At 44.4% G+C, this 26,750-nt stretch overlaps 1 protein-coding gene across 1 annotated transcript; it reads left to right on the top strand.

The window, feature by feature from the left end:
- Positions 1-369: 369 nt before the first annotated feature.
- PBLD (phenazine biosynthesis like protein domain containing) lies at positions 370-18,341 on the top strand. The gene is made up of 9 exons (XM_036769495.1): positions 370-492; positions 8,169-8,268; positions 8,670-8,768; positions 9,180-9,289; positions 9,379-9,408; positions 9,752-9,840; positions 10,512-10,690; positions 16,382-16,444; positions 18,089-18,341. Exons 1-9 carry the CDS (start codon positions 409-411, stop codon positions 18,199-18,201), a joined length of 867 nt encoding a protein of 288 aa, XP_036625390.1. The 5' UTR covers positions 370-408; the 3' UTR covers positions 18,202-18,341.
- The last annotated feature ends 8,409 nt before the right edge of the window (positions 18,342-26,750 follow it).

Genomic DNA, 26,750 nt, shown 5'->3' with positions numbered 1-26,750 from the left:
TTTTCTGTGAGCCCACGTGGAGCTGCGTCCTCCCGAAAATGACCACTGGTGAAGGAGACTTCCCCACAGCAGCCCGGGCTCTGATGCGGCGCCCGCCCCCAAACAGCCTCAGCTGCCCCTTGAATTTTCTGCCCACTTCGTTAAAGGTAGCGCGGACTTCAGATTGTGAGTGCTTGGAGGACAACTGTCATGTAATTAAGCCAATCTGCCTTAGAAATTAAAAAGAACACTGTCCAGGAAGGCTACATTATCCAAAATGTTATCCTTCCATCTATGGGCCAGAGGTCCCTCTTATGCAGCAAGTAAATCATTAACATTTTGATTATATAAAAAGCGATTATATTAAAAATCCCACTTCACTCCGCAGTTCTGAGAGTTTTTTTTAAAAGAAGAAAGACGTCAGGGAAGATGCAGCTCCCTGTTTTTGTAGTAGATGCTTTTACAGGGGAAGCGTTCCGGGGGAATCCTGCTGCTGTTTGTCTCCTAGAAAATGTAAGTTTTTTTGTTTTTCTGTTTTTTTTTTTAATGGAACAATTTACCCAGCACTTCTTTCCTCCCCAAAAAATACAGCTTCCTGGGTGCTTGTCCCTGTGTTCATAATTTTTAGTGTCTGCATGCTGGCTTTGATCCAGTTTAAAAAGAATGCTCAGAGCTAGGCTAGATCGGAGGACAATGCAATAATAGGTTTATGTGAAGGACTGCAGTTGTGCCCACCAGATGGGAAGTAGCTGATGAAATTGTGGCATATAAATAGAATGGAATATTCTAGCAATTTAATGTTAACAGGATTTTACTGAGCCACTCTAACTTGAAGATGAGGAAACAGCAGGCCAGAGACAAAGTGCCAGTAATCAGGTAAAAGTTTAATTAATTAGTCTCATTATGAGGAACAGATTTGCAAATCGGGAGTTCTCCTGATCTGAATCCCACCTTGCTGAAGTGAAGGCTAAGATTATATACATAAATCACTAGTGGGAAGGGAGGAGGAAAGGTATATTACAATCAGTCAAACCCTAGGGCCAGACCAGCCCATAAATGGAAGACAATACAACAATTCTGTAATCCAGTCTTTGGGACTTGGTGGGTCACGGGACCAGAGTTCTGTGGGAACAGGTTCTATAGTCTTTGACTTGCTTCACTTGAGGTATACAGTGATCGTGAGTGTTGTCAAAGGTTTGATTGATCTTTTCAAGCTGCCTGGTAAGTCTGACTCCCAAGAGAGGCATTTCTATTAACAGTAACAAATGATAGTATGAAGGATTCTGAGCAACTTGTATGAACTGATGTGAAATGAACAGAATTAGGAAACAATTGGCACAAAGACCATGCACACATAAAAGGACAATATCTTTGACAAACTTCAGAGCTCTGACTGAGGATTTCTAACTCTAGAAATGTAAGGAACTTCAGAAATCAACCTGCTCATTTTACAAATGAGGAAACTGATCCTGAGTGAACTTATCTGTCAGCTCCTAGTCAAACTAAGCTGTTTGCTGTTCCCCACATGTGGCATATGGTGCCTTTCTAATGGTCATTTTCCATGCTAGACTGCTGTCCCTTCTCCTTCTTGGAATCCTGAGCTCCCTTCAAGGATGAGCTCAAAAAAAAAATCTGAAGAAGCCTTTTCTGATTCCCTAAGTTATTAGCGGTCTCCTCCCCACCAAAAAATATTTATTGCCTTGACTTTCAGTATACCTGTCGTTTCCCTTTGATTTGTATCTTTGTATATCCAATACCAACACTATGTGGTAGGCATTTTATAAAAGCCTGTTAAGGCTGAAACAAATACTTCCATTAGATTGTGAGTTTCTTGAAAACCGTAAAGTATGGGCGCAAAGTGGGTACTTACTACATATTTGTTGAATGAAAGCATAACCTTTGGACTAATATGGAAGTGTTTTATATAATTGCACATGTATAACCTCTATCTGATTGTTTACTGTCTCGGGGAGGGGGAAGGGGAAGGAGGTATGGAATTTGGAACTCAAAACTTTAAAATGTTTTTTAAAATTAAAAAAAGAAAAATGTGAATACTTAGTTTTATTTGGTTTTGCTCATGTTCAAAGCTTAGTTCATACTAATTTAGCAAATAAACAATTACTGTCTGGAAAAAAAAATGACCTTTGGAAGCAAAAGTGGAGGAAGGTTTCCAGAACACTTAAAAGAATATTATGACTAAAGCTCTGGAGTAAGGCTAATAGCACAGGGAAGAAGTAAATAGAAATTTTAATTTTAGCCATTAAAATTGGGGTGAAACCTTTCCTTTAAGACTTGATTAATCTGTATTAGTTGTCGTTGTTCAGTCACGTCCAAATCTTTATGGCCCTTTGGACCATTTCGTCCATGGGGTTTTCTTGGTGAAAATACTAGGGTAGTTTGTAATTTCCTTCTCCAGTGGATTAAGGCAAACAGGGGGTAAGTGACTTGCCCAGGGTCACTCAGCTAGTAAATATCTTAGGCTGGATTTGAACTCAAGTCTTCCTGACTCCAGGCCTAGTGCTCTATCCAATGAGCCACCTAGCTGTCCCTAACAGATATTTACTGAATTATATATCCCACATCGTGGGGCAGACAAGCAAAGGCTGAGATGGGTAAGGAGTTAATGATCTGACTGGGAAGACTAGATTTAACACAACAAACAATTAGAGAATAATGCGGGACTATCTGTCATTAAGTGCTAACTAATGGAGACAGAATGCCTGAGATCCAGGCAACCATTTCCAACAACCATATTTTCTTCCTTCACTAACCTCCAAGACACAGGACCATTCACCTCCCATAGGGTTATAGAAGAGTTGTTGTATCTCCAAACTGCCACCAGATGGCAGCATTTTCAAACCTTCCTCTTAACTTGAGGGCTACAACTTTGGCCAGTACAGTTGATCCATGGTTTGGTGATGGATTCAGAGCGATCAATAAACAGGAACCTAGGAAAACCAATATTCCCTTCCTTTGACCCTCGAAGACTGACTTGGTTGTCGGTCACAGTTTTTGTCCATTGTCCACTGCCATGGAGGAAGATTCCATTAGAAAACTCATTTATTAGCTCAGAGACTTGGAAAGAAGCTTAGAGGTAGTTGAGTCCAACCCCTTCATTTTAGAGATGGGGTAGTCGAAGTAACAGGAAAGTGGCTTCCCCAAGGTCATACAGGTCGTACATGCAAAGAACTGGAATTTGAACCCAGGTCCTCTGACTCCAAATCCTGAATCCTTTCTGGCACCAGGGGTTTTCACATGTAGGATGTAATTATTGTGGATAGTTGCTTTGAATGAGAAATTCCCACCTAGCCATCCAACATATTTTTGTCTTTGTGTGTATATGTTTTATGCTAACATGTAAATGTATAATTTTTCCCCCCGATAGAGTGTACACTCCTTAAGGACAGGAATCGTTTGGTGTTTGTCTTTGTCGTAGGTGCTTAACAGGAATTTCTTAAGTCATTGTTAGCTCTCAAAATTTAATTCTCCCCCTGACACTCTCCCCACATTTACCTCTACCTTGGAGAGCTAACATTTATAAGTCTTATACCACTACTAGACTGCTATGTCCCAAAGAGGTCCAAGGAGAAGGACTTATAGGCACAAAATATTTATAATAGCTCTTTCTGTAGTAACCAAAAGAGAGAAGCCAAGGAGCTGCCCCCCATGGGGGAATAGGGCTAAGCCTTATGAAGTAAAGGAATATTATTGTGCCATAAGAAATGACCACATGGGAACTTTGTGAACTGGTGGAGATCCATGTGAGCAGAACTCCGGGGACAATTTGTACACTCACAACATTATAGACAAAAATAACTTTGAAAAACTTGAGAGGTTGAGTCAGTGCAGTGATAAACCCCACATAGGTCTGGAGGACTGGAGGTAAAGGCCACCACCCACCTCCGCCGGGTCAGCTCCTGCCTACTAGAGGGAGAGCTGATGAGGTGGAAAATTTTCAGTATAAGCATTCACACCTGAGAAATGGGCAACGTTACTAGCCGGGGGCTTGATCTCTTGTTTTGTTGATTGCCCATACCTGGGGTGGGGACAGTTTGGATTCAGTCCAAGGGATGAACTTGAGGACCTAGTGGGCCACAAGTGGTTCCCCACCCCTCACCCAGCCTTAAGATGACAAAAGTGCTGACAATGCTGATTAACCTTAAAGGTGTGGCTGTCCTTTGAGATTCAGTTTTGTTATTAACTTGCTTTTTGAATATGGCTATTGAGGGAATGTGTTTGGCTGGACTGACTTGGTATATTTGTTTGGAGGGTTTCCATTTATTTATTTGTTTATTTATTCAGTGATTGCTGGTGGAAGGGAGAGATAAATGCCCAGAAGCAAACTGAGAAATCAGTGAAGGTTTAAGAAGTACTTTTCATGCATTATCTCATTTAATTCTCATACAGCCTGGTGGGATGAGAGAGAAATCTCTAGTGGATTTCTGATCTCGTTAATAAGAGTAATTTAACCATCCTGTTCCACCTTGTCCATCCATGACCTCCTATAAATCCACCAGGGGAGTTCAGCCAACATTCTGATGTTATATTTCTCCATTCCGTAGAAGAGGCTCTGGGAGACTGTCCAAGGTCACACAACTACTAAGTGTCAGAGGCAGACTTCAAAGTTAGATTCTTGAGCCCAGCCTTCTTTCAGCCATACTGTGCTGACTTACATGTAGCCTGGGAGCCTCTGATTCATCCCGAATGACCTTGCAATCACAGCTCCTACCCCCAAGGCTCCACCAAGCACATGGAGAGTTTTAAATCTAATAGAGGAGAGATGCAGATGGACAGGCACATTATGCATCCTATCATACAAGGTAGAATGGTCTAAGGCATAGTGGTCAAAATGGAAAAAGCCCAAACTGGATTAAAATGTAATTGGGAAATGTTTAACAAAATTTTTAAAAATACAATACAACATAGATAAGGTTAATTTGTGGTTTTCTAAGTCAATATGTTGCCTGCAGGGATGGTCAGTTTCTATTTGAGTTTGACACCACTGCCCCCAGTGGCATAGTTTGTCTGCCAATAGATCTATATGCAAATGGAGACGGGGGGCAAAGTGCCACAATTTGGAAAGCCATTAGGCATTATTTTCATGCCCAGAAAGGGCTACCCAGATGGGATAAGGACTAAGAGTTTGGCAAGGCAGGACGGGGAGGGGAGGTCCAGGCAGACAAGGGGTTAAGCCCAGGAAGACTAACTTTGAGGGAGATCAGGAAACCAGGTTAGGAGACAGGGGAACAAAGAATCAGGGGCTTAAGCCCAAGTTCTTGGCAGTCAGGGGTGAGGACCCCAGACCAAAAGTTCTTGGGTGCTATGAGTCAGGACCCAAGCAATAAGGATGTGTCACCAGTTATATTCATTCATCCATTAAGTTAACAAGCATTTATTAAGTGCTTATTGTCTGCTAGACACTGTGCTTGGTACTCGGGGTGTAAAGAATAGAGGTTGATAGGGAGTGAGCTGTTTTCAGAGGTGTGCCTTGAGTAAAAGGTGAGACTAGTGGTCTCAGAAGGTGAGAAGGAGAAGCAAGTACAAAGGGCTTAGTTGGGAGGAGGGTGAAGGAATAAGGATCTGGACAGCTTCTGTGGGCTGTTAAGTTGAAATGTTGACCCATTTTGGTAAGGCAAGAAGATGTTTTTCTCCTGTTGGACGGCAAAGTGGCAAGGAATTCCTCAGTTAACCTTATGAGTTGACCAATGGATGAACACAGCTGGGAGCCACATCACAGAACACTTCTCGTGATTGGCTGCGGGACTGGCTTTGCCCTAGGCGACAACAGTCAGCTCTCCCAGCCAGCTTTGGGAAAAGAGATTGTTCTCCTTTTCCCTGGCACCTCTTCCAGAGACCAGCAAAAACAGGGAGAAGATGGCAGTGACCCCAGCCAAAGAAGCGCATAGTCTTAGGAGACACTGTCCCCAGCAAAGAACAAGCCAGGGAGTCCAGTTGAGAAAGATGCCTACAGAGTTGAGAATCTGAGTCCGGTATGGGAAATTGGGGTCCCGTAGAGCTCTGCGGATGCTGCTGGTCCTAGAGTGTGGACTTCAGTGCTTTGAGAGAATGAATCGAAGTGCCCTAGGTTAGGATATGGGCCAAAAGAGAGGAAGCTGGGGGCCATGGCAAGGGTGGCTGGGTGAGCATCCGGCAGAGAGGGGGAGGAGCAGAACAAGGACAGCAGAGGCCCTGCAGACCTCAGCACAGAAGGCATGAGTCCTTCCTCTTCACACACACTTTGGCTGTATTTGTGAGTCTTCCACCTAGTGCCCTCTGTGTCTACGTCTGCCCTTCCTACTGACTCCATTTACTCATGGGGTAGATTTTATTGGTGGCATTCTCATTGTCACAGTTTTAGCCAAAAATGGTACATTTCATCAACTGATTCCCTTGGGTAGGTCAGTTATCAGTGGGGTCTTCTGATCTATGGCTGTGGGAATGTGGACCAGAGGTGCTAGGAGCCAGCCTGCAGTGGGACTGGGAGATGTAGGGATGCTACGAAAGCTTGTGGAAAGTTTCTGACATTCCCTTTCATCCCACTCCCCTGGTGACTGCTGTGGTTAGGGTCCCAGCTCCTTGTAACCAATAAATATCCATTGGCTTTAAAAAGGCATATTTCCTGAGAAAATAGAGCTAGAGCAGAAGGATCAGCATTTCCTTCCAGCACCCTGGAACAGCTGATGGCTCGGTTTGACCAGAATGTATATAGCACATGCAGGGAAGTCATGGAAAGGTGGGCTACGGGAGCTTCAAGTGCCAGCCTGAAGAGTTTAGAGGTGATTGGGAGGGGAGTAAGATGGCCAGATCTTTGCTTTGGGAATATCATTGTGGCAGTTGTATGGAAGATGGGTGGAAGAGGGGAAACTAGAAGCAGAGAGACCAATTAAGAGACTTTTACAGTGGTCCAAGTCAGGAGTGATGCCCTGAGCGAGGGCAGTGGCCATGTGATGTAGAGAAGGGGAGGAAGGGAGGTAGAATTGGTAATACCTGATTAGATATTGTAGATGAAGGAGGGGGCCTGGAAGGGTGGTGGGTGGTGCTCAACAGACAGTAGAGAAGTTTGAAGAAGGGTCCAGTTTAAAGGAGAAGAGCATGAGTTGTTTCAGACTCTCTGAGTTTGAGATACCCGTTGGACATCTAAAAGGAGACCTCTAACAAGCAGGTGATGAGGCCTGGACCTCAGAGGAAGAGTGAGGGCTGGGTATGTAAGTTTGGGAGTCATTTGGAGAGAAGTGATCATTGAACCCATGGGAACCAGTGAGGTCACCAAAGGAGAGAACATAGAGAGAGAAGAGAAAAATGCCCACAACTGAGTCCTGGGATGTAGGGTATGGATTAAGAACAACAGTGGAGACTTTGAAGCAGTGTTCCGACAGGTTGGGGGTGAACCAAGGCAAAGTAGTGATCAGTAGTGGCATATTCTAAAAAGAGATCAAGAGGAATGGTGACTGAGGAAAGGTCCTCAGATCGAACAGTTGAATGACCATCCATCAATAACTGTGGAGAGGGCAGTTTCAGGAGTTGGGGAGAGGTGTTAGGAGACAGACTGCATGAGCGTGAAAAGTGAGTGAGCTGTAAGAAAAGGGAGGTAAAGGAAGAGAGGCAGAAGATGGTATTTGACAGCGTTGGTTGAAAGTTTCTTAAGGATGGAGTAGACCTGAATATGTTTGTAGGCACTGGGAAGGAGCTACGGGCCGGGGAGTATCTGAAGATGAGAGGGATGTTGTCCAATCATGGATATCCAAAGGGGCAGCATGCTGCTACAGAACTCTCTTAGGGTCCCAAGGTGTGGGGGGAAAGAGGCATCTACTATCAAAACTCTGTCCCATAGTAAATAGCACATAATGAACCACATACATAATGAATACAATTAATTAACAGGTTGATTTGGAAAGATGTTCTGTGAGTATGTATTTGTGTTGTAGAATTCCTTAGCAATAATTCCCATATAATCTTTCAAGGTTTCAGTGGATCTGTACTCTTTTGAGGTGTGCTCTTTCTCCCATCCTCTCCCTCCCAACCCAGTGTAGCTCGCAGCCTGCTCTTTCATCTGCTCCCAGATTAAGGAATTTTTATCTATATATTTTCCCTGATTCACCATTTCTCTATTAATGTGTGGTATTATTGTGCCTGGTACCCAATACTGAGGAAGCCTAACAGGTATTTTCTGGACCTTTCCCCCAATTTAGGAATTGAATGATGAAATACGCCAAAAAATTGCAAGAGAAATGAAACATTCTGAAACAGTTTTTATCCAGAAGCTTCACCCGACGGACAGCTTTACCCAAAGTGAGCAAATTTGTACATCCTTGGAACTACTTTACTTTTGAGAGGACCTAGGATCTGGAAGAGAAAGAGGTTTTTGGGTTTTTTTTTGTGTGTGTTGAATTGTTGAAGTGGAGGGATTTCCATCAAGCTTATCTCCTGGAGAATCGTGACAACTTGTCATATGCCCTAGATGTTTCTCTGGGCTGTAAAAGATTCACTCTCATATGTACCATGACTCTCCTAACCTCTAAGGAATGGGCACACTTGGAGTGTTTGTCTTAGCTTTTTCCCCTCCTTTCAGAACATTTTCCTGCCCCAAATGCATCTTGGGAAAATCTTTAGAAAACAGCAGCAGAAGTAGATGAGATTGTCCTGAGTGGAGTTCACTGAATTAATAACCTTCTCTTTCTTTTTCGACAAAGGTTCCCGCTTCGGGCTAAGGTGGTTCTCACCTGTGACTGAGGTCCCTTTCTGTGGCCACGCTACATTGGCTTCCTCGGCTGTGTTATTTTACAAAATAAGTAATGTTTCTTTGTTCTCTCTCTCTCTCTCTGTCTCTCTCTGTCTCTGTCTCTCTATTTCTCTTTGTCTTTTATCTCTCTCTCCCTCTTTTCTGTCCCTCTCTCACTTCCTCTCTGTCTCTCTCTCCGTGTCTGTCTCTCTCTGACTCCTCTCTCTGTGTCTGTCTCTGTCTGACTCCTGTCATCTCATTTAATCCTCACAACAACCCTGTGAGGTACGAGCTATTTTTATACCGGTTTTCCCAGATGGGGGATATTGATCAGGTCTCCTGACTCCAGGCCCAGCTCTCTCTAGCTGCCTAGGTGGACACCCAGCTACAAATCAAGGGTTAAGAAAAACTAAAAAGACAGTCTCTAATGACAAAAGAACAAAAGATTTTTTCCATTAAAAATACTGTTTTATTTCTGCAGAAAATGTGAATCCAACTGTAACTTTTGTAACCTTAAGTGGAGAATTCAAAGCCAGAGCAGCAGAGGACGGGATCGTCATGGATCTGCCTTGTTTTCCCATCCATCCGAAGGTTGGCTATCAGCTGGCTATTACCATTATTTGGATGCTACATGTAGCCGGCATGTTTTAAAGGGATTTTGTTTTTGTTTTTTAATCTAGGATATTAAAGAAATCCAGGACTTGGTCAAGGTTGGTTCTCAACCCAAACTGTGAGCTCAGAAGATGAGTATTACTTATTATTGGTTAAGCGCAGACTTGGTAAGGGTCAGTAGACTCTCGGTCAGTACAGATTTTGAGATGGGGTCCATAGACTTCACCAGACTGTCAAAAGGGTCTAATAAAGGTCAGGAATCCCTGGACCAAGGTCAGGAATGAACTGAGTTAGCCACGTGAGCAAGACGACAGCAGAAAAGGGTCATTGTGGTCCTTGTCCCACTGGCATCGCTGGTCCCATGGGCTGCTGGGTACTGTAAAAGCTGAGGGTGACCAGTGACTCCATCCTGAGAAACTTTTTGTCTGAACTCTTCACCAGGCAGCAGCAGACGACATTCTGATTCAGGACGTCCACTATTGTCCAGACACCAAGTTCCTCTTTGTTCGGATTGATGACTCTTACGGAAGGTAAACTTTGAGGCTTCCCTGCCTGAGCCTCCCTGCCTGGGTGCTGATTTCAGTCCCTCCATGCCTTCTCGTCCTAGGTGATTTCTGGCCTCCTTCTTTGTAAATTCTCCCTAGGGATACACCTAACATGCTACAAGCATTCTTCCACGGTTTTGTTTTTGTTTTGTTTTTTATCACTTTCTGGGTACTGGTGCTGTATTTTGGGATAGTACCCCATTTTCGGGTAGCGCTTGAATTTGAAGTCACTTTACATAAGTCAACATTGACCATATGCCCTGGGCTGTTTACAGGCACCGTGCACTTCTGTCCTTACATTGTCCTTTGCATAAGTGACCCATGACTTGTGAAGAGGAAGCATGATTTATTGCCACAAACACATTTCTAATAACATAAGCACATTTTGGACTGCTCAGTTTCCGGAGATTTTTCCTCTGTCTTTGCCTCTTTGTGGCACATAATTGAGATTGGCCATCCCTTTGACCGCTAGAGGTTCTTTATTAAGGAGAGACTTGGTCTCATTTGGTCCTTCTCTTTCCCCTCTCTGATGGGGAATATAACAGATAAGGTGGGGGCGGGGGGACAGGTGGAACCATGTACAGCATTATGCCAACCCTTCAAGGGTCAGCAAGGGGTGCAGAATATATGATGATGCCTCTCTATCCTTCTGCAAGGGCCTTCCTGGAGAACCTGGAGGTGAACACAAGGGATCTGATGGAGATTGAAAATACAGGGAAGGTAAAGGGACTCATGCTCACCGTGAAAGGTGAGGGAGGCGGAAAGACCCAAGGTTATGACTTCTACGCCAGATTTTTTGCCCCCTGGCTTGGTGTAGCAGAAGACCCAGTCACAGGTGAGTTTACTTGTGCTTGTAGGTGGGGAGTCAGCCGTGGGAGCACCCCCATTAATGGGCCCCTAACAAGTCAAGGGAGCAAACACTGAGCCCCATCCATGGCTGTGCTAAATGCTGGGGACCCAGAGAAAGGCCAGAGTGGCACCAATTTGATATTTCAGGCTGGGTGTGCACTCCATGAGGCCCCTCCCTCAGCCCACATACTCATTGGGGCCCAAGTAATTCACTTATGCACCGGATAAAAGGCTTCAAATTAGAAATTCTTTCTGAAAATTTCAGATGCAAACATCTCCAGAAGTCCCACCAGATCTTCTCTCTGTTCATTCCATAAGTCTGTGCTTGTTTTGCCCTGCGCACAGTAGGCACTTTGATAGATGTTTGTCGAATGAACTGAAGGCCACCTTTACCCTGTGGTGAATCAACTCTAGACCCCTTGACAGGGTGTGTTTCTTGGAGCAGAGAGTAAGAGCTGATTAAATGATTGTTGACTCGAAGGTTGCAAATCTGAGCTCAAGCTGGGGCAGGGGAAGGGCAGAGCCTTAGGGCTGGCTCACCCCTCTCTTTGCCCCTTCTCTGGCTTCCTCGGCTCTGCCTCTCCCCAATCCTGGACTAACGATCGCTCCCTGCTCCAGTCCATCCTCCAGCTACTTGTAAGTTGATGTGCCTGAAGCACAGATCACCTGTCAAGAAGCTTCCATGCCTCCTTGTTGGCTTTAGGGTTGAAATCCTCCAGTGTGGCCCCGGATTATTCTTCTTGGCTAGTTCTATGCTGTTCCCCATTGCATACTCTTCTTCTGTCACACGGACTGACTTGGTGTTTCCCATTCATGACGTTCAGTCTCCCCTTCCAATGGCCTCATTGCCGATCGGTCTTCAGCCTCGAAGCCTCCCTGGCTTACTCCAAGGCTCAGCTCCAGGGCCTGGGCCTTCCCGAGGCCTTTCCTGATTCTCTCCCCAATCAATACTATCTCTCCAAAAATTAGTCTGTATTGACATTGCATTTGTTTTCTATTCACTTTGCTACTCCCAGTAGAATGTAAGCACTAATACACACTTATTGAATTGGAGTGAATTGATCCCCTTCTCCAGCCTGCTTTCCTCCGTGTAAAATGAGTAGGTGGAACCAAATGATTCTTAAAATTTTGCTTCCTGCTCCGGAAGCGGGGCAGTGACATTGGGACTGCTTGTTGGCATCCCCCTCCCATTTAAAAGAAGGAGCCCAGGAGCAGATTCCTGTGAAGCTATGAGATGAGTGAGGGTCCAGCTCCAGCCTGGCTCCTGGCAGGCTAGGAGTCGGAGGCCAGTGGCAGGTGGCAGAGGCCTGGCTGGCAGCAGGACCTTGCTACTCCCCCAGGAACAAAGCGCATGAAGGCAGCATTTGCTCCATAAGGTGGAGCTCAGCAATTAAGCTGTTTGAAGGACTCAGGGAAATACAGTAACAAGACCATCCCCCCACAAGCCCTCCCTTCCCTGGTGAAGGGGAGTCCTGGTGGGTCTCTCACAGCTGCTGAGACGGCTGAAGAGAATACAGCCAGCAGACCGACACAAAGGGACCATCACAGCAGCCCTTTCTAGCTGGCGATGTCTCTGCCTGCCCTAATACTTTAAAATCTTCTTTTTCAATCCATCCACCAATGAAGGGATCATGGGTCTCGATAGAGTTGAAAGGTCTCAGACGCCATCCATTCCAACACCCTCATTTTACAGATGAGGAAACCGAGGCCCAGAGCAGTTCTATAACTTGCACAAGGTCACACAGGGAGTATCCATAAATAAACATTTTTAAATACCTCCCATGTGCCAGGCCCTGTGCAAGGTGCTAGATCCAGAGTCCAAAAAAGGAAAAGTCCCTGCCTTCGAGGAGCTTACATTGTATTAAGGGAGACAACGTGTGTATCTACATATATATACACATATGTGTGTCTATATATATATATATAGACACACATACAAATATATAGAGATAAATATATGTACAAGATACATCCAAAAGAGATGTGCAGTAATTGAGGGCAGGAAGGCCCTCAAAACTTGGGGAGGAATACAATATTCTGGAGGTCAATGGAACTAGGATTAACACCAAGAATAACCTACCCAGCAAAAGTGAGTATCATGCTTCAAGGCAAAATATGGATTTTCAATAAAATAGAGGACTTTCAAGCTTTCTCAGTGAAAAGACCAGAGCTGAATAGAAAATTTGGCTTTCAAATACAAGAATGAAGAGAAGCATGAAAAGGTAACCAAGAAAAAGAACAAGAAAAAGAAATCGCAAGGGACTTACTAAAGTTGAACTGTTTTGTTTACATTCCTATGTGCAAAGATGATTTATATGATTCATGAGACCTCAGTATTAGGGTAGCTGAAGGGAATATGCATATATATAGGTGTGACTGTATATATATGTATATGTGTGTGTATATGTGTATGTGTATATATAGAGAAAGAGAGTGGGCACAGGGTGAGTTGAAGATGAAGGGATGATATCTAAAAGAAATAAAATTAAGGGATGAGAGAGGAATATATTGAGAGAGGGAGAAAGGGAGAGATAGAATGGGGTACATTATCTCGCATAAAAGTGGCAAGAAAAAGCAGTTCTGCAGGAAGAGAAGAGAAGGCAGGTGAGGGGGAATGAGTGAATCTTGCTCATCAGATTTGACCTGAGGAGGGAATACCATACATGCTCAATTGGGTATCTTACCCCACAGGAAAGGAGGAGGAAGAAGATAAAAAAAAGGGGGGATGACAGAAGGGAGGGCAGATGGGGGAGGAGGTAATCAAAAACACTTTCGAAAAGGGACAGGGTCAAGGGAGAAAACTGGATAAAGGGGGATAGGTTAGGAAGGAGCAAAATATAGTTAGTCTTTCACAACATGAGTATTGTGGAAGGGTTATATATAATGATACGCATGTGGCCTGTGTTGAATTGTTTGACTTCTTAGGGAGGGTGGGTGGGAAGGGAAGAGGGGAGAGAATCTGGAACTCAAAGTTTTAAAAACAGATGTTCAAAAACAACAACAAAAAAAAACTTGGGGAGGAGAGAGAATTAGGAAGAGCTTCACATAGAAGGTGACCCCTGAGCTGAGCTTTAAAGGAAACTAGAGATTGTAAGGAGGAGGGCATTCTAGGCCTGGGGGACAAGCAGTGCAAGGCATGGAGGAGGGAGATGGAGGATCATGGGAGGAGCAGCAGGATGACCGGTTTGGCTAGACTCTAGAACAAGAGACAGCCACATGATTACAATTCACCTATCAGAGACCTGGGGATAACCTTTGTGTGAGGGAAATACATTGTTACTACTCTCCACTAATAACTCCTGAGCCCCAACTGGTGTGCTTTCTAGCTACACAAAATCAATCACAATGACGCATTGACTCTTAAACATGAAACATTTACTAAGCATTAAGATAAAAGCAGCAGTAGTAATAATAATATTCAATAGAAGGCAAAAATCACTATAACAATATAATCAACTATTCATAAATCTGGGTCACTCTCCCACCAATGCACAAAGTATTCATGAGGGGTTAGTGGGCACACATTTAGCAGAATCAGGCAGGGACGTGAGTGAGGAAATCACTGTGCCCAGGACAACCCATGCCTCTAGACTGCAGGCCTGGATGCCAGCGATCCCATTTAGAGGTCAGTCTGTACCATGCATCTCAGCACATTTATCTGAGGGACAGTTTCCTCTCAGTTCTTCAAACCATTTGAAGCTACTTTTTCTCACACAAATGTCTTTTTTTTAATCCACTTTCAGCAAATAAAATGTTCATATGTGAAAGATCTATAATGAGGCTGGAAAGGCAGTTTATAGACAGGCCATGATGGGCTTCAACTGCCAAACAGATGAGTGAGGATATGTTTTACCCTAGAGGTAATAGGGAGCCACTGAAGTGTCTTGACTAAGAAAGAGATATGGTCAGAGCTGTGCTTTAGGAATATCACTTTAGCAGCTATAGAGAGCATGGCTTAGCAAAGGGAGAGACCGGAAGCAGGAAGACCAAATACAGACTACTTTCAATAGTCCAGGCATAAGGTGAGGAGGACTTGAGCCAGGCTGATGGATGGATTTGACAGTTACATGGAGGTAGAATTGACAGGGCTTGTCAACTAACTTGTAATGTTGTGTTCTAACACCCATCCAGATTGGTGTTGGGGAAAGTTGAGGTCCTCCTTGTAAACAGTTGGCTGCTGAAAAATATTTCATCCAGTGATTACAGACAGTGTAAAATAAACTGAAAACCAACTGCTACCTTCCCTAGAAGCAGCATCAGAGAGAAAGGAGCCCTGAGCCAGGAGTCAGAAAACTTGAGTTCTAGTCACGACTCTGCCCAATTACTATCGCTGCAGCCTCGGACAAGACATTTCACTTTTTCTGTGCTTCAGTCTCTCCATTGTAAAATGAGGGATTTGGACTGGATGGAGCTTTAGGGTTCATTGCAACTCTGCCTGTCTAGTTTCATGAGACATCCTGGCTGAAAGAAGACTTTCCACTTTTATAGGAAATCAGAGAAGCTTTGGAAATAGTTACCCATTTACCTGGGGCTAATAACTGCTTATTTCCAGTGTATAGAAAGGGCTGGGTCAATGAGTCAACCTACAAGTGGGCCTCCTGTGTAACAAGGTACTGAGAATACAGACAGAAATGAAATAATCCTTGCCCTCATATGTAATGCAAAATATATACCAAGGAGATTGGGGCAAGGGGAAGCACCAGCAGAATGGCCTCAGGTAGGAGGGGGCTGAGCTTTGAAGGGGCCTAGAGATTCTAAGAGACAGGTACAAAGACTTGAGAGCGAGAGATGGAAGGTCCTGTCTGGGAAATAGCCAATAGGCCGATTTGGATGGAAAATAAGGTGTATAAAGTGCAATCAGCCTGGAAGGTAGGTGGAGCCCACAACTTTAAAAATCAAATGGAAGAACAAGTATTTCATCCTAGAGGTGGTTGTGAGGACATTGTGCCGTAGTGGATAGAGGACTGGACTCCAAGCCAGGAAGACCCATTTCAGTGTTCTAGACTACTCCTTTGTTGTAGAGAAGGTGCTAGCTTGCATTGGCAGAGGGAATTTCCTCACCTGGGAGTTCCCTAATAACAGTGAAATCCCAGGCTCTCTTCCTGCCCTAGAGGCAATAGGAAGCTCCTTTTGAGTGGTAGGGTGACATGGTGATACTTGTGTTTTATCAATCATGTTTTGGCAGCGGGGCTGGGGGCAGAGCAGTTTGGAACAGGGAGAGACCTGGGATAGGGAGACAATTTGGAGGTTATTTCATGGAGAAAGACAGGATTGAGTTCCCACTGGCATTTATTACAAGCCTGACCTAAAGTCTGACCCAGCAGAGGCCAGATGAGGAATTCTCTAGACTTCTTTGGACCCAGCTTTAGTGAATGGGGCTGTATTGTCTGCTCTTTCAAAATCTCACAGCTCTTGGTATATCCAGCACCATGCTATTGTCCTTCCTTAATTCATTCGTTTATATATATAGACTCAATAGAGATTATTCAGGAAACCTAAGCCCCTGCTGCATTCTGGTCACTGTACTCATGTTGGGATGGAGGTGGGGAGATGATGCACTTTTGTGTCGTCTAAAGTTTCATCCCGGAAGAATTGCTTTTGCTGTTAACACATTTACTGTGGAATACCCAGCTGCTCTCTGCAGAATTGTCATCCAGCTCTCTCTGTTTCTGCCCAGGATCTGCCCACGCCATTCTCAGTAGCTACTGGTCCCAGAAGCTCGGGAAGAAGGAAATGCGGGGTAAGAAGAATTTGCTTCTTTGTAATTTCTCTGATTTTTGCTAGGCCCAGGGGTCTAGAACATTAACATCTTTGCATGAAGGGCACCTATTTCTCTCCAGTTTTACAGTTAATTCCATGTTTAGTTGTCTATCATAACAGGTCAGTCAGCAATCGCTATCAGTCATTTAGTAAGTTCTGGGAGCCAGTCTTTGTCCTCAAGGAGAAATGAGATAGTTCCTGCCCCCAAGGAACTTACATTTTACTGGAAAAGATTGTTAAGTACATATAGCCTAGGGCTTAGAATCAGGAACTCTGGAGTTCAAATCTGGCCTCAGACACTCAGGTGTTGTGTGACACTGGGCAAGTCACTTAAAATGGGGGTATAACAACATCTGCCTCCTAGGGTGGTTATGGGGATCAGATGAGCTGATAATTGTAAAATGCTTAGCAGGGTCTCTGGCACGTGGTCAGTGCTATGTAAACGTTAGCTGTCACTATTATTGGACAAAATAAATACATGATAAATTTTGGGGCGGGGCATGAGCAGCTAGGGAGGAATCACAAACAGGAGATAATAACGGGGATTTAGAGTGTTTTTTGGTAGAAGGTGACATAGCAGACCTTGTACTGCAAAGGCTTTCGTTTTTCAGGTCATTCAGTGGGTAAAGCATTTTTGATCATAAGTCCTTCAGAGTTGTCTTGGATCGTTGTATTGCTGAGAATAACTAGGCAGAACCGACATTTTTTTTTTTTTGCCCCTGCAAATAGAAACATAAGGCAGACTCAACTCGAGTGGCTCGAAACATGCCCTCAGGTTAGTTATCAGCTAGGTTGAGGGAGGAAATCAAAGGCAGCCTCCTAGTTTAATTATTCTTGCTAATTAAGTGTTAAAATATTTTTGCTCCTATACTGCTAAAAGCCTGAAAGGACTGTTAGGATCCTCCCAAATTTTAGCTCCCTGAGATGAAGCCCAGTTCATCCTATCCTTGTTATGGCCCTGCTTATAACTGTACTACATGAGAGGCAGTGTGGCGCAATGTGGGGAGAAGGGGAGATTTTGAGCCAGAAGAACCAAGGTTGAAACCTGTGACTTTAAGCAAGTCGCAACCCCTCTACAATCTCAGTTTCTTTACCTATAAAATGGGAGAGAAGGTGGAGTTGAACCAGATGATCTCTAAGTGATCCTTATTTACGGCACTCCAAATGCTGGGTGGGAAGCTTTGGGGTCGAGCATTATGGGAGGGAGTGGGGGGCACAAGCGCAGCATCCTCCGTTTGTGAGAGGAGAGCAGTGTGATGGGAGGGGGACCCTCCAGGTAGATGTATGATTGAAATTGACCTTGTAGGATGGAGCTTCTTGGCCTGGAGTCCACTCACTCCTGAAGGATCTAGGGACAGATTTCAAGGGAGTCCATGAACTTGGAAGGAAAAAAAAAATTCTTCATTTTCATTAGCCTCTAACTGAAATATAGTGCTTCCTTCAGTTATGAATTTTAAAAAATTATCCTCAGGAGGGGTCCACAGACTTCACCAGATTGCCAAAGGGGTCCATAACACAAAAGAGGTTGTGACCCTTGGTGCAGGGTCATGAGTGCGACATCTTAGCAATGACCAATGAATTAAAAAGTGGATAATGACCTGATTTTATTTTATTTTCTCTGTAGCTTTTCAGTGTTCCCACCGTGGGGGAGGAATGAAGATTTCGATGCGGGATGATAGAAGAGTTGACATTACTGGCCAAACAGCTTTTGTTTTGGAAGGGAATTTGACCATTTGAAAATCAGCATGCCGGGATTTACATTACTTCTGATTACTTTTCCCTAGTTGCTGAAATCAAATTAAATACAGAACCTCTTATGCAGTAGGCAAATTTGAAAATTATAGAATAAAAGATATATTTTAGTATAAATTTAAAAATTATATGGAAAGCATGAGAGTGCCAGAAAGGGTTTCCATGTCCAGTGTAGTTAACTTGAAGTGAATATAATGTCTGAACCTCAGTTAAGGTGGGCTGAATGCAAATTAGATTGTAAACTCCTTGAGGATAGGAACTGTCTTTTGCCTCTTTTTGTATCCCCAGTGATGTGCCTGGCACAGAGTAGACATTTAATAAATGGTATTGATTGAGTAAAATCTCAGCCATGCACAGCCTACGCCGTCAATCCATGCGGCTGGCCAGGAAGCGTTTGCTTGAGGACATGAGCATCATTTTCCTGAGGACCCTGTCCTGAATGGTCCTTCTCATCCCTCTCCAATGCCTCAGATGACAACGTCGGAAAACTTGACAAGTATGGCCTCACAGACATAGAACAGGTGTGGTGCCAGGATACTTAGATGTGCTGTGAAGAGAACTGAATTCGGATCGAAAAGATTGGGGTTCAAATCCTGGCCCAGCCACATGTTACCATTATAACCTTGGGCAAGTCAAGACTTCTCTTGGTCTCAGGTTCCTCCTCTGACTATGTGAGGTCCCTTCCAGCCCAAATCTAAGATTCCAATCACTTTTGTGCTTTTGTGAGTTATTTTGTGTGGATGCTGGAAGGGGGCATATGGTCCATTGTACAGCAGCCCTTTGGGGTGCATGGTAGGGAGTCTTTCTCCTCCTTCAGAGCAGGGGTGGAGAGTCTCTGACCCTGCCAGCCAGGATGTTCCTTCGTTGGTTGCTGGGTAGGAGCTCTGGATCTACTAAACCGGCAATCTCCATCCCTCTGGCTCAGACTCCTCAGAGCCTCAGCAGGTTGGATGAAGGGATTTACCTCCCTCTACCTGTTAGGAGCCCGAAGCTTTCTAGGCAAACCTTTACCTGGACTAGGGCTACCTCCTCTGGTGGCTTCTTTTCTAGAGAGGCAGCTGGCAGATTCCCCTATTCTAGGAGACCTGAGCCATGGAGTCAGGCTACTGGGCAGCAGCAGCAACAGCTAAGGCAGAAAAGTCAGCTGAGAGGAGAGGCTCACCCTGTCAGGGGAAAGTGGAGAAAAGAGGGGAGAGGAGGGGAAGGGAAAGGGAAGAGAGGGGAGGGGAGGGATGCATCCTGTATGGCTTTGACCTGACAACATGCTCAGCAGTTGATTCTTTAGTAGCTTAAAGTTTGGGAACCATTTTCTGGTTGAGTTCTCAATCGATTTCCCAATAGCCCTGGAGAAGGTGAAGGTAGGGGAAGCGGGGAGTGATACTGGTATTAGCATCTCCATTTTACGGATGAAGAAACTGAGTCTGCAAGAGGTTAAGTGACTTCACTCAATCAGTAAACATGGATTAAGCATCTACTATGTGCCAGGTGCCAGGAATATAAACAAAAATTAAACTCCCAAGTTTAAGGAGCTTACCTTTCATAAGGAAATGCATGTATGTGTGTGTGTACACATTATGCACACACACAAAATCAATACAAGGTAACTGGGGGGGATCAGAAAAGACCTCATGTAGAAATGATGCTTGAGCTGAGTTTTGAAGGAAACAAAGTATTTTAAGAGGGGGAAGTGAGGAGGGAGTGCATTCCAGACATGGGGGACAGCCAGAGCAAAGACTCAGAGAGGACAGATAAGTAAGGGACAATAAGAAGCCCAGTCTGGCTGGACCATAGAGCTCATGCAGTGGAGTAATGTATAATAAGACTGGAAAACAGAACAGGGCCAGGAAGTGAAGGACTTTCAACTTAAAAGTTGTTCCTAGAGGCAATAGAAAGCCAAAGAGTTTGGTGAGTACAGTAATCATGTGGTTAGATCTGTGCTTCACAGAGGCTGGATCAGACAGCGGAGGGACGTGAGGAGGGAGAGCAATCAGCAGCAGTCAGGTGAGAGGTGAGGAGGTACATTTTCAGACACTGGCATTGTGGGAATTTCTTATGCTTATCCATGTATATGTGTTGTAAGGGCTTTGGTTTTTATGCAGTGGGAAGAGTGTGGAAGGGCAAGGGGGAGCAGGTATAGGGAAGCAAAGAAAGCAAGAAAGAGAAAGCAAAGAGAAGGAGGAGGAAAAGGAAGGAAGGAAAGGAGAGAAAGATGTGTCTGGCATCTAGGAGGTGCTTAATAAATGCTTATTGATTTTTTATCTCCCCTCCTAAAAAGGTGATAAGATCTTGAAGCAGGATGGTGGCAGCCATGAACGGAGATAAGCAAACAGGAGAGAATTTGTGGAGCTAGAAATGACAAGATGATTGAACACATGGTGGGCGGGGGGAGGGTGGGGGAAGAAGTCAAGAATCACATTGAGGCCAAGGATCAAAAGATCTCAGCTTTAAAACTTGAAGGATCATGTAGTGCAACTGCTTCATTTTGCAGATGAAGAAACTGAGGTCCATGAAGGTTAAGCAAGTTGCCTAGAGACATCGATAGTATCGTGTGGTGATGAGTCTATTTTGGTTTTCAGATATGGGGAAGGGATTTTTTCACCATACATCCCTAATTTTAATTTGTACCTCTTGACACTCAAGGTCATTCAGCAGGTGAGGAGCAGAAATATCAATCAGTCAAATAAGCCCTTATTAGGCACTTACCATGTTCTAGGAATTGTGACCAAAACAGAGCCCACAGGTGAGGCCTGTCATCTCATCCACTGGGATTAGCTCAAAAAATTAATCCCATAAATATATTATGTGTTAATTATGGACAAAGCACAGCAATGAACACAAAGGAGTACGGGCTTCTGGGCTTGTATGGACCCACGAAGAGTAACTGTAACTGGGGACACAAGGGACAGACATACAGACGGGGCCGTGCATCATAAGTGTCAAAAAAATGGAACCAACAATTAGGAGTCCACAGAGGTCTCTGTGGGCTGAGACATTTAGGGAAATCCTTGCAAAAGAGACGGAGGACATGATCTGAGTGTTGAAGGGTGGCCTTCAGATCGATGAAGAGGAGTAAGGGAGGGCATTCCAGATGGTGGAATGACCCAAGCAAAGGTGTGGAAGTGAGAATGCTTGAGTCATGTCTGCGTTCCATCTAGAGTTTCTTCCTCCATTCTTTTTCCAGTTGTACCATTTTACTTCTCTTTCTCTGAAGCCCTTCACGCTCCAAACTGAGAATTTGGAAACAATTATAAGAACCATGCAAACAGTCCCCAGAGTCTTTGAAGGGGAGTGGGGTAGAATCTACCCAGATCTAATTGCGAGTCTCCTTCCCTCCCAAGTGACAGGTGCTCATACAGCTCAGTGACTTGTAAGTGGGCATCATCTTTAAGTGCCCCTGACCATCTCAATCTGTTTGCTGCTTAATGCAATTTGGGGAGAGCCGCTTTTTTTTTTTGTCCTGTTAGCCTCCAGATTTTGTTCAGCTTAGAAAAATGAGCCATGCTCAGGTGGGGAGGCTGTTCCCATAACTGTGTTTGCAATCAACGGATTAGTTAATCAGCCATGATTTATTAATGATGAACTAATTATACCTGATTGTGCAGTTCTGCTGGCTAAATGGAGCTTCGAAGGAGTTATTTTATTAATCATCACTGCGTTAATTGCAGACACTTACAGAAGGACCACTAATTAAAGATGCAGCCCTATGCAAAATAAAGCAGGCTGCTGAGACCTGCAAGAAACAGGACTCTTCATTTCCTGAAGAGCCATGACAAACTTTTATTTTTAATGAACTGTTAGGTGGCCAGCTTGGAGATTCAAATTCCTCACAGGGAATAGGTGATGTATTCACTCATCATAAGTGGGGGTTCATCCCTAGATTACACAGAACAGTAGGCAGGGATTGGGCTGCCCAGGAACTGACACTGCATGGGTTCCTCCACACCCTCGCTACCAAAATTTTCTGTTTTATGCTTCCTTGGGAGGTCAGAAATTAAGAAATCAAACATTAAAACTCAAGTCCTGTGACTCCAGATTTACTTCACAAGGCTGCTTCAGAGTGGTACAGATGTGGGGAAAAGAATCACACACCAAGCATCCATGCAATGGGACTGTTCAGGCAAGGGATCCAGGCACCATGTCTTAGAATGCAAACAAATGCAGACCAAGGACCAGGGCTTCAGTTCATGGGATCACAAAATGAATGGATAGTCACTGTGTACAAGGCCCCATGCTAGGTGATGGAGGAGGTACAGAGCCATAAGAAACCCAGTGCCTGCCCTCTGGGAGATTACCGTTGAGTTGACGCCAGTTACCTTCTTTCCGCTACACCAGTGAATCAACTAGCATTTATTAAGCTCCTATGTGCTATGTGACAGGCCCTGCACCAAATGTTGGCACATGATAGGATTGTTTTGCCCCATAAGATCTCCATTTTTACCCTTTACTTGCCGTCAGACCATCATTTCATTTCTCCAGTCTGGAGTTTCCATATCTGTAAAATAAGGAAAATGACCTGGAGGGAAGGAAGAAGTGTGGTGCAGTAGAAAGACTGCTAGATTTAGAGTCCAAGGGTCTGGCTACAAATTCTGTGTGACCTTGGCCAAGTCATTCCCCACCCTCTGGCTTCAGTTTCCTCATCTTTTAAATGAGGGGATTGGACCACATGACCTCTATGGTCCCTTTCAGGTCTAGTTCTGAGGACCCTCCTATGATTCCACAAAGTATATGAATAGCTAAAAAAAAAAAAAGATGTCACCCTCCACTCAGGATGAGGATGAAAGGGAAGTCATGATTTAGGAGACAATGAGAGGCAGTCTTGTGTAGCAGGGAATCTCAAATCCTGCCTCTAATCCCTTCTTTGTGTCAGCCTGGCTAGGCACGCTTAACATCAGACAGCTACTCAGAACTGTGAGAGGCGCCATATTGCTTGCATGCCATCACAACTTAACCGATATCAATCAATTGGACTTGTGGGTAGGAATTTGATAAATGTTCAATCATGAGGATGATGAATGTTGGATTGCACTGTGCTCTCCCTGGTTAGCAGTGAGCTCTTAACTGCTCAATCTAAGGGGCTTTCCTCAATCCTCACCCTTTTTTTTAACCTCTTCACAGGCTTTGAAGCTGTCAATCACCCCCTTCCTCTGGATCTTCTCTTTTCTTTGGGTTTTTGTGACTCAGCTGGCTCCTTCTCAGTCTCACTTTGCTGGGTCTTCATCTGAGTCACATCCACTAACCATAAGTGATCCTCCCAAAGCTCTATCCTGGGCCTGCTTCTCTTCTCCCCTGGTAGCACTTCACTCAGTGATCTCGTCAATTCCCATGGATTCAACCATCGTCTCAATGAAGATTATTCTCAGATCCAACTGAACAACCCTAACCTCTCCCTTGATTTCCAATCTCATCTCCAAATGCCAGAAGTAGATGTCTCATAGACATCTTAAGCTCATCATGTCCAAAACTGAACTCATTATCTTTTCTTGATTTCATTTCTTGGCTTCCATCAAGTCCCAGCTAAAATCTCCCCTACAATTACATTTTCTCAATTCCTCTTAAGGCTAGCACCTTCCCTCTGTTGATTAACTCCAATTTATCCTATAAAAAGCTTGTCTGTACATAGTTGCATGCATGTTGTCTCCCTATTACTAAGATTAGACCTGATGGTCTTGAGAACACCTTGACAGGTTCCACTTAAGGGAGGTTATATTATAGAATCCATGTATGGAAACAATTGTTATAAGATTAGGACTGATGGCCTTAAGGCTGCCATGACAGTCTCCCCTTAAGGAAGGCTATAAGCTTATAGAACATACTCATGGAAAAATACCTACGATAATATATTTTCAAAGGTTTTGTACAGCCGTATCCCCCAAATTTTGTGTACTGCCAGCTTGGTTTTTTGCCATGATAACAGACCCCCAAGAAGGATATTTTGCCCTGACCCCTCATATGCAACTCAGCCAGCTACAAGGGGGTTGATAGAGGCTAAGAGCCCCATCCTCAGAAGGGCACTTTGGAGCACCCTCTTTCTGCTGAATGGACCCATGTTTATATGCTCTGCAATGCAGAGCTAACCTTATGTGAGTTATACCCTATGTTAGTCCCTATGCCTGAGTTGTATGTCGGGTACCCTTTTCCTTTCCCCTCCCTCCCTTCCCCATTGCTTGCAGTAAAGCTTTGCATTGAGCTGCCTGCCGCTGTTTTACATGTTATTCTCAGCACCCAAACTCATTGAGGGGTTGTTTTTCCTGAAGTCTCTGGCTTGCCCATGGTCCTTTTCTTTGATATAAACTGGGTAGGAGGACAAGAACTTAATCTATTGACAGCCACACCTACACTGGGGGAGAGGTATGGCACTGTAAACCCAGCTGGAGAAAGCAAGGGTCAATGGGGAAAATGGCATCCTCCCAGGAGGAGCCCCCTTATGCCAGAGGCCTGTCTCAAAACACTCCCCCATTAGACTGGAAGCTCCTTGAGGGCAAGGACTGTCTTTTGTCTTTTTCTGTATCTCTAGCACTTAGCAGAGTGTGTGGCACATTGTAGGTGCTCAGTAAATGCTGATTAACTGGGTAACTGACTGATTAGATTATGGAATTAAAAGCCCACTGACTGTGTTATAGAACTAAGAGCTGACTGATTGATTATATTATAGAATTAAGAGCTTGAAATAGCCTTTGGTACATTTTAATCCCTTGTGTGAAACTAAAGCCCAGAAGTTAAGTGACTTATCCAAGGTCACACAATTAGTAACTGACATTACTGACAGATTCAAGATTTGATTAATCAATAAACATTTATTAAGCACTTACTATTAAGCACTGTGATTAGGTCATGGGATCATAGAGTAAGAGCTGAAAGAGGTCATTGGCCCAAACTCCTCATTTTCCAGATCAGGAAGGAGGCCCAGAGGTCATGAGTGACTCTCAAGGTCATACAAGTAGGAAGAAGCAAAGGTGAGAATCAGACCCATATCTTTGAGACTAAGTCCTCACAAAAGCAGTGTATAAACTAAGCAGAGGCAGCATGGGGTGAGGCCCAGTGACCCCAGGCATATGGGCTCCAAACCTGGAAAAGATTTCTGATTCATTATCATAGCTGACGTTTCATGTATATTGCTTTTAAAATTTTGCAACGTGTTAATCTGAGCCTCACAAAAACCCAATGAGCTTGGTACTTATGGGTGCCATTAGCCTTTTTACAGATGAGGAAACTGAGGCTGAGAGTCACACTGCTGGGATCAAAGGTGGGTCTTCCTGATGCCAAGGCCAGGGCAGGGGCTCCCGCTGCCCCAAAATTCTGACCCTGAGCCCTGAGCCTGCCTGGTTCCTCACTGGTCTTGGAACCTTAGCCAAGGTTCCTCCTCTGGTTCATCATCCTATCCACAGAGTGGGAGAGGTCATGCTGGGGAGGCCAACATAGCTCTGTCAATGCTTCTCTCAAGTTCTTTTAGCCTCACTTGGGCTGGGGTGAAGGGCCAGTTTGTGAATTAACTGAGGGGACCTTCATGGGCTTCATTCAACATAGCACTAAGTGAAGGGAAGGAAGCAGAGTGTTTTTTTTTTTTTTGAAGGGGGGAAGGCAGGGCAACTGGGGTTAAGTGACTTGCCCAAGGTCACACAGCTAGTGTGTCAAGTGTCTGAGGCTGGATTTGAACTCAGGTCCTCCTGACTCCAGGGCTGGTGTTCTACTTACTATGCCACCTAGCTGCCCCCAGAGTGTTTCAATTTAAACTCGGCATTGATCTAAATGGATCCACAAGCACTAAGTATTTACAATGTACATAGCACAATTCCCTGCTTGGTGTGTGTGTGTGTGTGTGTGTGTGTTGGGGGGAAATACGGCATTTATAATGGGCTAATAGATTGAGAGCTAGAAGGCACCTGAGAGGACACCTAATTCAACTCTCCAATTAACAGATAAGGAAACTGAGGCCTGTTCAGAGAAGATACCTGCCTCAGGTGATTTAGCCAAATGGTATAGGTGAGATTTGAACCCAAATCCTCTGATTTCAAATCCAGGTATCTTTCCACTGAGCCGTACTACTTCCATTGTATTTAAAAGACTTGCAATTCTTGGCCTCATAGGATTTACAAGCTTTTGTAGTTTTCTGAGCTGAAAGGGCACATAGGTATCATCTAGCCCAGCCCCCTCATTTTATAGGTGAGGAAATGAGATCCGGAAAGGGCAGTGATTTGTACAAGCTCATTGAGCTTGTAAGGGCCAAAGCCATTTACAATGTAGTCAGGAGAAAGACACTGACACACCGACCCTGGAGTCAGGAGGGCCTGAGTTCAAATCTCCCCTCAGATGCTTACTAGCTATATGACCCTGGGCAAGCCACTTAACCCTGTTTGCCTCAGTTTCGTCATCTGTAAAATGAGCTGGAGAAGGAAATGGCAAACCACTCCAGTATTTTTGCCAAGAAAACCCCAAATGGGGTCAAGAAGAGTCAGACATGACTGAAAAATGACTGAACAGCAAAGGGAAAGATAAATTAGCCTCGTTTGGTTCGATTTGAAAAGGAAGATGAGGAG

This window comes from Trichosurus vulpecula, chromosome 8, assembly GCF_011100635.1.
Source record: "Trichosurus vulpecula isolate mTriVul1 chromosome 8, mTriVul1.pri, whole genome shotgun sequence".
NCBI lineage: Eukaryota > Metazoa > Chordata > Mammalia > Diprotodontia > Phalangeridae > Trichosurus > Trichosurus vulpecula.
Note: the sequence above shows the minus strand (reverse complement) of the source record. Positions and strands in the feature narration are given on the sequence as shown.